General features: G+C 41.5%; 3 protein-coding genes across 3 annotated transcripts in view; all 3 read right to left on the bottom strand.

Annotated features, from left to right (window-relative positions):
• gpr63 (G protein-coupled receptor 63) overlaps positions 1 to 1,227 on the bottom strand; it is an 8,805-nt gene extending 7,578 nt beyond the window's left edge. Inside the window, exons 1-2 of the mRNA XM_036582559.1 lie at positions 1,070 to 1,227; positions 679 to 791 (exon numbers count right to left, since the gene is read on the bottom strand). The gene's annotated coding sequence lies outside the window, so the exon portion shown is untranslated. The remainder of the gene's footprint in view (positions 1 to 678; positions 792 to 1,069) is intronic.
• Positions 1,228 to 2,798: 1,571 nt separating this feature from the next.
• Positions 2,799 to 4,877, bottom strand: ndufaf4 (NADH:ubiquinone oxidoreductase complex assembly factor 4). Its single transcript, XM_036582558.1, has 3 exons — positions 4,737 to 4,877; positions 3,488 to 3,582; positions 2,799 to 3,285 (listed from the first exon to the last, which is right to left on the bottom strand). The coding sequence occupies exons 1-3, from the start codon at positions 4,849 to 4,851 to the stop codon at positions 2,986 to 2,988; spliced, it is 510 nt and encodes a 169-aa protein (XP_036438451.1). The 5' UTR covers positions 4,852 to 4,877; the 3' UTR covers positions 2,799 to 2,985.
• Positions 4,878 to 6,163: 1,286 nt separating this feature from the next.
• The window catches only part of dse (dermatan sulfate epimerase), an 18,473-nt gene continuing 14,636 nt past the window's right edge, over positions 6,164 to 10,000 (bottom strand). The window contains exon 6 of the mRNA XM_036582557.1: positions 6,164 to 9,303. Within this exon, the coding sequence (XP_036438450.1) occupies positions 7,593 to 9,303 (1,711 nt within the window). The 3' untranslated portion in view covers positions 6,164 to 7,592. The remainder of the gene's footprint in view (positions 9,304 to 10,000) is intronic.

The following is a 10,000-nucleotide window of genomic DNA, read 5'->3' as shown; positions in this document are numbered from 1 at the left end:
GCCATTAAAACGCTGCAGAGGTTTAAGGAACTGTGCAGCGTTTCTGTCTGACTGAGGCAGATTTAGAGGACGAGGCGCTGAATTCCAGCTAAGATACAGGATCTCAACAGAAACCATAGAAACAGCGTCTCTGTGTGCCGAGCGGCTGTGGAGCTTAGCAACAAGGAAGAGAGGAACCAGCGGCGGCTCCGTAATCAGAGCAGCTTCAGCCGACAGTCCATTAACATCAGTGTACAGTATAACATCAGTTAACATCTGTTTACAGTATAACATCAGTTAACATCTGTTTACAGTATAGACCACTAATATTTTACAACATCTGTAATGTAATATAATTCAATACAATATACTTTAATACTGCTGCGCTCCAGGCCAGTGCGGGGTTCAGCTCAGGGCTAAACTGATTCAGGTTTAAAGATGAGCAGAGAGTTAGTGCTCAGGTTTAATCCTGGCAGAGGGTTTTTGCTCACGTTTAATCCTCAGCAGAGGTTTAGTGCTAAGGCTCAATCCTGAGCAGAGGTTTAGTGTTCAGGTTTAATCCTGAGCAGAGGTTTAGTGCGCAGGTTTAATCCTCAGCAGAGGTTTAGAGCTCAGGCTCAATCCTGAGCAGAGGTTTAGTGCTCAGGTTTAAACCTGAGCAGAGGATTAAGTTCAGGCAGAAGAGTGTTAAAGACTTACTGAGCTGAGCTGAGCTGAGCTGAGCTGAGCTGAGCTGAGCTGCCTCCTCCGGACAGATGCTCTTCTCTCCTTTATGGAAATAAAAAGCTCCTCTTCAGCTTTGGAGTCAGAAACTGGAATAGAAGAGTAAATATGAGTGAGTTTTACCTCCACACTACTTAATAAACAACAACCATTAATAATAATAATAATAATAATAATAATAATAATAATAATGATACCACTAAAATGATAACTGATCAATAAAAAGATGTTTGACTAATTGCCCGTTCCACCTTAAACAGTGCAGCGGTTATACTCTGGCGTCTGAGGCGTTGTAATGATAAGTGCCGCAGTATTTAAGGTGGGACGGGATATTCGAATAAGAAAGCGGACTCGTGGCCGTTTGTACCTGCGCGCTCCGCGAACGCGTCACTCATCCGCACGAGGCCGTTATTAAAGGCTCCATCGGCGGATCTCAGCGTTTCTGCCGCGAATAAAAGCCGCTATAAAGTGAAGAAACCATGACTTGTAATCAGCAGCTGCTCCGCCATTCAGCCCCCAACCCGCTCCGCCCGCGCATGCGCACTCAACCCGAGCGCGTCACGTTCACCATAGCCAATCCAATCTCGCGTGGGCGGGGCCTTATTTTAATGACGTGTGTTTTGGCCAATGAAAGCAGCAGGCAGAGCGGCTGCGCAACAACAAACCAGCTCTGCAACAAACAGGAACAAACAAAAATAAATAAATGAAGCAGAATTTTAGTTTTAGAAAAACAGAAAAGAAGAGAAAATGCAGTGAATTGAATGCATAATTGAATAAATCAGGATCTGATGAAAAATTAAGAATGTATTTTTTGCTCTATTCATATTTATTAGGCTCATATATATATATATATATATATATATATATATATATATGAGCCTAATAAATATATATATATGTATATATGATGTACTGTTATATAGTAATAATCAATAATAAGTAGATACAGATTAAAAACTTACAACCCCAAGTCAAAAAAAGTTGGGACGCTGTGTAAAATGTAAATTAATGCAAATAAAAACTGAATGTAATGATTTGTAAAATCTCATAGATCCATATTTTATTCACAATAGAACACAGAACACATCTCAGATGATGAAAGTGAGACATTTTACCATTTCATTAAAAGTATTAACTCATTTAGAACTTGATGGGACAGAGCCGTGTCTACCACTGTGTAGCATCCCCTCTTTTTTTAATAACAGTCTGTAAACATCTGGGAAGTGAGGAGACCGACTGCTGGAGTTTTGGGAGAGGAATGTTGTCCCATTCTTGTCTGATGTAGGACTCTTTCGTTGCCCCTTTTTTCAAGCTGCCATCAAGTTCTAAATGAGTTAATACTTTTCATGAAATGGTAAAATGTCTCACTTTCAACATCTAAGAGGTGTTCTATGTTCTATTGTGAATAAAATATGGATCTATGAGATTTTACAAATCATTACATTCAGTTTTTATTTACATTTATTTACATTTTACACAGCGTCCCAACTTTTTGGACTTGGGGCTGTAAATCATAAGTATAAAACAAATCTGAGTTGATTAGAACAGTAAATAACTGGAGGAGAACTGAGAACAGCCACCAGTTTACAAATATAGCAAAATGAAATTTGTTCTATAAACTACCTGCAGATCTGCCGAAAATGTAAACCTTGTTTGGAGCTGCTGGAAGTTACAGGCGGGTCAACAGTAACAGAGTCGTAACACCAGCTATAAAAGTCTGTTACATCAAAATCGCTAGTGCTTCTGCTGGGTGCTAACATTAACTCATGGTTTACGCTTAGCTCGATGCTAACATATTAGCTCAAGGCTAGTGCTTCTGCTGGGTGCTAACATATGTAGTGAGGAATAAGCTGAAAACATTAACATATTAATATAAGACAGATTTTCAGTCCCTCTTTATTTTTGCTGTATTGAAAAGTGAACTGAATTTCGACACCAATGTATCCTATCGTAATAAATTATGAATTTTGTGAATTGTTAAACTTTGTGTGTACAACCTTATTAGTTTGATTTGTGTTGTATTTAATTAAATATATGAATTAGACCACATTCAGCCACATTACTGAGCTGTTATTATTAAAAAGACCAGACGCAAGTTTTCACATCACATCTTTACTGAACATAAAACAGAAAAACTTTTAATAACGTTCATCACAGGCTGCTCAGCGTCTCTCAGACTGACTTCTGTCTTTGAGAATTTACACAATTAAAGATTAATGTTCATCAGCGTCTACTGACTGAATCTGACCAGGTCTCAGATCAGGTCAGAGGTCATGTTCACCCTTAGGAGCTCTTAATCTGTTTCCTGTCTGATTTCGGTGGAATAATTTTCACCTCGAATGGAATAAAAAACTCTACGAGTGCTTTAGCGTCTTTCAGCTGCAGCGAGTAATCCTGCGCTATCTTCTCCAGCGTCCACGTTTGAGGTGAGCGTTTATGATCGTTTAGAACCTTCAGAGCCTCAACGATGGAGATCTTTCCCACAGGAACGTCCGTAATTTCACCAATTCCCAAATGATCTCCCGGAAAACTGTGCTTCAGTGGCCGCCGCTCCACTTTCTTCAGTTCCGGAACGACTGCAGTCTGAAAAACAAAGAGAGAGTCATAGACACCAGCAGGAGGCAGCACACTGACTGCAGAGAGCAGCATGGGTAGTTTTGAATTCTCTCACATTTCCTTTGTTTGTTTGTTTATTTATTTAAATGAGGTTAATAATTATTTAAATTAGGTTAATAAAATAAATAAATAAATAAAGAGTTTTTAAAGTTCTGATTGGTTCTGTTACCTGTTTCACTGGATCTTTAGACTCCACATAAAGCTGCTTCAGTCGAAACAGCAGAGGGTCGTCCTTCCTGTGGATTTCCTCACTGACCACAGGACCTGCAGGGGACAGAACAAGATATTCATCATCATCGTCATCATCATCATCTTCTTCTTCTTCTTCATCTTCATGCTCCAGAAGCTAAAAGGGCTTCAGCACAAACTCACACTCTGATAGGGTCGGATTAAAAAAAGGAAATAAATCAGTTACAGCAGATTCAGGATTTTATATTATGTACAGTTTTACATCATCTTTTATATATTTATATTTATTATATTTATATGGGGGGGGTTGAATCTCAGTTGTGGTGACTCGACACTGAATATTTCAGCACACTTTGTTAATTAGTTAATTAGTTAATGAATCAGGTGAGCTGGATGAGACACACTATAAAAATGTGCAGCATCACCAGGACTGAGATTAAAACACCCTGATTTATATTATATTTTATTATACTTTATATTTTTCCCATATCATTTTGGAGAATTTCATTTACTCCATTCATCATTAAACCTTAAATTCTTAAAATAAAACATTTTCTGATGTATATGCTCATCAACTGTATTATATACACATTGAACACAATCAATCGATGAAATCTGTTATAGCATCTTTAATATTAGATATTACAGTAGCAGTGAAATATAAAATTGAATACAGAGCTAAAACAGCATCAATAAGAAGAATATTCAGCAATAAATGACCTAAAGTAACTGGACAGAAACTACTTCAGCAGTAAATCTGAACCCTAGATCAGTTTATTCAGTCAAAGCAACCAACACATCTGGTTTAATATCACAATCACAGAGCTGTTATTAGAAATATGAGATATTCATTTATTGATCACCATTCCAGTGGATTCTACCTGCTTAGGTAACAGGAGAGCTTCGATAAAGAGATCTAGCTGAATTAATCAGGTTAATCAGGTTAATCAGTGATCAGGACGAACACAGGCCGGTTTCACACGATCAATTAGTGTTGCTGTAACATTAATAAATATATTTATTTTCATGAAGGCTGCAGTCAGAGTTCAGGGTCAGAGTTAAGGTCACTGTTAGAGTCAGCTCTGCACTACTCGCTCCATGAAGCGCCAGACTGGAACTGCTGCTCCATTTAAGGTGGAACGGGGAAATGTTCCCGTCAGAAGCCAATTTCATCACAGTAATCACAAACCTCATTGACTAATTACTGTGTGTTGCGTGTCTCGTGCTACCTGGTTTGAACGTCTCGTGCCTTGGCGCGGGCTCCGGCTTGCTCTTGCTTATTTCTTTGTGCGCGCGACTCTCCACATTAAAGCGCCAAAGCAGGCGCCCCACACGCGCACCCATCCTGCCCTACTTCTTCTTCTTCTTCTTCTTTGTATCTGGAAGGGAAGCGCTCAGAGCGCCCCCTGCTGTTTGAGGTGAAAACGTCTGTTAAAGTGACTTGAAAGTGATGAACTTTAGTCTCTGCGGCCGCGAACGCCGCGCTGATGGTGCGAATTTATTAGCATCAAAAAAAAGAAAAAGAAATTATTAGCGTTTCTGCAAAACGACTGCAAAAGCTGTCGCACGGATGACGTCACGGTCGCACATCCCAACAAAGCGGTGCCGGCAATGATGCATGGGTCATGTACTTCAGTTATCTTTCACCCTTTAAAGTTGTAAATAATCAGGTAAATGTCCCGATATTGTTACTGTATTCGCGGCTGCTGAGCCTGTACAGTCACAAAATCACTGTTTTGCCGCTTTGGGAGATTTTTAACCAGTCAGTTTTCATCTGTTTGATCCACTGTAGTGCTGTTTTGTAGCATTCTACAAAGTTTTGTTCAGTTTTCTGTAGTAAACGGTAGTAACTGTCTGGCTGTAAGACTGTTTAGGTCAGTTTTATAAGGGGGTTCAATGACTTTTTGAAATGTTTTAAACAAAACGATAGAAATTTAAAGTACTTTCCTTCAACAGGCAAGTAATTGATTGACTGCCAGCTGAAAGGTGATTTGGCGCCTCCTGCTGGACTGTGGTGTGCACAGAACGCCTCTGATATTTCCTTTATCCTGTTCGTTAACTCTGAATCTCCAAAAATAAACATGCAGTGCAGCTACTAAGTCCTGCTTTTTTCAGGACCTATAGGTAACATATCTACATCTGCCTTCAAGGGCCCATATCATGAAAAGCTGAATGTCACTCACTTAGCCCCACTCATTCAGCCTACAGCAGTTTAGCCCCACCCATTCAGCCTACAGCAGTTTAGCCCCACCCATTCAGCCTACAGCAGTTTAGCCCCACCATTCAGCCTGCAGCAGTTTAGCTCCACCCATTCAGTCTACAGCAGTTTAGCCCCACCCATTCAGTCTACAGCAGTTTAGCCCCACCCATTCAGCCTGCAGCAGTTTAGCTCCACCCATTCAGTCTACAGCAGTTTAGCCCCACCATTCAGCCTGCAGCAGTTTAGCCCCACCCATTCAGCTACAGCAGTTTAGCTCCACCCATTCAGCTACAGCAGTTTAGCCCCACCCATTCAGTCTACAGCAGACATTATAATGACTAAAATAATGACTGCAGTAAAATTTAAAGCTCCACCTGTTCAGTCTGTTCCGGTTTAACTGCAGTTTAGAGCAGAACAAAAGAAAAATATAAACAGCAGAAAACACAGGAATGTTTTTGTATTTGCTTTTTAATTACAAAGAGTACAAAACAACACCCAAAAATATATATATTTATAAATCTTGCTTTCAAATATGTACATTTTATACTTTTTCCTGTTGAATTTCAAATGTGCACAGATTGCACTGAAGTTTAGTGGCTGCACACACTTTATTCTGAAGCTCCACAGAAGCTTAAAATCTGACGTGCTCTCCAGCTAATCTACAAATTCCTCTCAGAATCTACTTTATTATTAATGTTTTAACGGTGGCTCAGAGTGACCGCAGCTCCATCCAACCTGCAAACACTACAGCACATGTTTATGTGTTTTGTACTAGACAAACAGTCCATTCAGGAACACAAAGCTCTTTAAAATGAACATAATTAATATAAAGCTGTTTATTAGGGATGCACGATGACCTCAGGAACATATCAGTATCAGACAGATCTTTGCACTCCTGCACCAGAAAATGGGCCCAAAATGATAAAACATTACGTTTTTAATGATCTTTACAACAAATCTTTAAACAAACAGCTGCAGTGAGTCAGTGTAGAGAGATTTTCACTCTTATTTCTGTAAATATTAGATATCAATATCAGAACACATTTCTCAAATCGGTGCATCCCTAATAAAAACATCTGGCTAATTTTCTTTGCAAATCTGCAGAAAACGTCTGCTGAAAGCCTAACACTGATCCTCTTCTACATCATTTTACCATAACTGACCAAATTAAAGCCTAATCTGGTTTATTTAGATTAAAACAATATCACACATTAAATATTTGTGTCAATAGTGACACTGCTACATTGGGAATGAGGCCACGCTCACTTTACCCCCCTGTTGTAATGTCAGCACTCAAACTTTTCAGGTATTTGAACCACCTTTAGACCAAAAGAAGATCAATTTTAGCTTTTAACAACAGTTTGTATGAGAAAACTGACAAATCATTATTTAAAAACTGCTCTTCATACTAAGAAAGTGAAGCTGGTAAATAAACACAAAGCATCAGCTCATAAACTCATTCAGATTCCCAACCATATTCCCTCTCAGACTTTTATACTTAGTGAATGATGTCATTGTGCCCTGCAATATTTTTCTCATTCAAAAAACAAGATGCATTTAACACTTTCATGGTGTTTGGTTCACTTTTGTAAACTGAGATTTTTCCAAAGCTAAAAACACTGTGTTCGATATGCGTTTAAAATGTAGGCGTGATGTGATTGTTTTTATTTTAATGGCTTATGAATTAGAAAATTACTATTTGACAGTTATTTCCTGAAAATATCACGCCAAACAGAGACGTTCAACTGGAAGCCCTACACTTTTCACAGCAGTTACCCCAAAAACAGAGTCCCCAAAGCTTCGCCAGGGAACCAAAAAGGAACTTCCACTCAAGTAGACAAAGTTCATCTGTCCGTCTATCCAAAAACATCCCGAGCTGATGATGTCAGCACTGGCTCTGAGAGCAGGAGGAATAGAGGCACAGCAGGATGAAGCTGTCCATCAGCAGGAGGCAGTAGACGCAGCGCTGGGTGTGGAGGGTTTGGGCTTTCGGAAGCCGCAGCAGAAGCACGGCCAGCAGCAGGAAGAAGGTGAGGATGTTGAGGATGAGGAAGAGTCGGATGTAGGTGGAGCTGGATGAGTGCGACATGCCCACAGTGGCTACAGCCTGCACCTCGTTAAATCTGCGTCCTTTTATGACCCCCCCCTTCCGAACTCTACGCATGTCGCTGTAGTCGATAAAAGCTCTCGAGTCCCCATCGTTCTCTTCTGGAACATCCTCATAACCTCCTCGCTTCATGACGGTCTGCCTCTGCCGCTTCTCTCTCACTTCAATCGAAGCGAATATGTCCGGCGGGCCATCTGCCAGGCCTCCTTTCTTAACTCCCTTCTCTTTCTTTTTCTTCGACAGACTGAAGATCTTCTTTACTGACACCACAGGTTTCCTTTTGTCTGTCTTTTGGAACTTTCCGGAGTCCAGGACTTTAGCTAGGATGTGGCGCTCCAGCTGCTGAAACACTGGCTTGACATGCTGGAGGTTGTCTTCCACCGCATTCACATACTCCTCCACCTCCACCGGGGGGCGCTCCTGTATTGTGGCTGCCCTTTCGAACACAATCTTTTTCTTTTGGTCCTCCAGCACCATTGCAAACAAAGGCTTGCTGGGTGCCTCTCCTGTGAGCAAATGAACGGTGTAGGTGTGATCATGGGTTGCCAGATAAACATCAATCCTTTCTGAATCCCCACGCAAGCTAAAGCTCTGGACTTCAACCTCAGGCCCAAAGAAGATGTAAGCCACTCGAGTGTGTGGGTATCTCAGCGGCATTGTGACGTTAACATAATTAGAACCGTTATATGGATAACCATGCGGATAGCTCCAATAGCCAGTTGCTGCTTTTTCGCTGCTCCCTGTATCATCCAGCCAAAACATCTTGTAAGAGTCCTGGCTGTGCTGAATAAAGGCTCCCTGGATTTTGTCCATGGCTGTAGGTTGGAAGGGCGTATCAGTGTTGTGGAAAAAGGCACTGTATCTGCGGACAGGACTGTCCGGCTGCAAATGGACATGGTCCACCACCAGCAGCAGCTCAGGCTGTAGCAGTAGAAGGTTCCTCTGAATGCTCCTGGCCTTCAACTCCTGGCTGTAGGCTGACCTTGCTTCACCACGGATAAATACCAAACCCTGCTGCTCCAAGGCTGCCTCTATGTGGCCCTGGCAGTCTGCCGCCTGACCTTGTTTAAATTTCAGCCACTTGGAGTCGCATGCCTCAGTTACCTGACCTTCCCAAGGGGCAAAGCAGCTCTGGTGTCCAGAGGGTCCGAACATGAGGGCATTGTTGAGGAAGGTGTACTTGGGGCCGTACAGTGCCTCGGTGATGAAGGGCACACCGCTAGGGGTGAAGGTGAACGAGTTTTGGTCGGGATGTTCATGACCTGCATTAAAGTTTCTCCAGCCTCGGATCCACTCACTGTACTTCTTCAGATGAACAATGTCGAAGATGGCCCGGCCGCCCAGCTTACCCGACTTAAAGGAGAGGAAGGAATGGTTTCTCTGTGCAGGAAGAGCGCTGCCGTAGGTCACCACACCCCAATCCTCAAAGTAATGCAGTCGGGGTATACCGTAATCTGGAGGGGGCATGGGCCGCAGACTAGGATCAAACCTACGAGACAGAAACAGAGAAAGGTTCGCTATTGAGACATATCATTCGCTATTGAGCAATACATAGTAAAAATACAGAGAAACATCATTGTGATAAATATTTTAACATGACCAAAAGGGAGAACGCATGCTGGCTTACAAATGTATCAAAAAAAGTTACCTCTTGTTCCTCAACGTCAAGTAAAGCATTATGAAATGTGTAAAATGAGATTAAATCTGCACTCATTAATTACATTTCCCATGTCTGGACGCAACAAAGCCTGTGTGGCATCTAATTAGCGATTACATTAAGGTGAAGGTCACTTCTATCAGGCACATGCCAGTCATTACATCCCCATTCTCAGTTATTATTTTTAGACATCAATGCTAGACCAGAACAGTCTAATTTAGAGGAGAGATCTGGAAATGGAACCGGACAAATCAGTGGTAGTACATTATTCCAACTGACAACCAAATACAAACTTCCTACATGAACCTGCCAGACCGCAGCATGACTACGTCCAAACTCTGAGTGACTGTGTGGCTTCCTGCTCCCCTTCACAGGTCATGAAAGAAGAGACTACACTGTGTCTGACTGAAAGATGCTGTGATCAGGAACTTCTGCTGCTGCACTGCTTGTTGTTCAGAGAAAGGATAAACACTTACAAACCCCTCTGAACCAGCCTGCCTTCGTAGACCACTCAGTCCTGAAGAAACTC

Source organism: Colossoma macropomum, unplaced genomic scaffold (genome assembly GCF_904425465.1).
Source record: "Colossoma macropomum unplaced genomic scaffold, Colossoma_macropomum, whole genome shotgun sequence".
Taxonomy (NCBI): domain Eukaryota; kingdom Metazoa; phylum Chordata; class Actinopteri; order Characiformes; family Serrasalmidae; genus Colossoma; species Colossoma macropomum.
The sequence above is the reverse complement of the archived record's forward strand: the minus strand, read 5'-3'. Positions and strand labels throughout refer to the sequence as shown.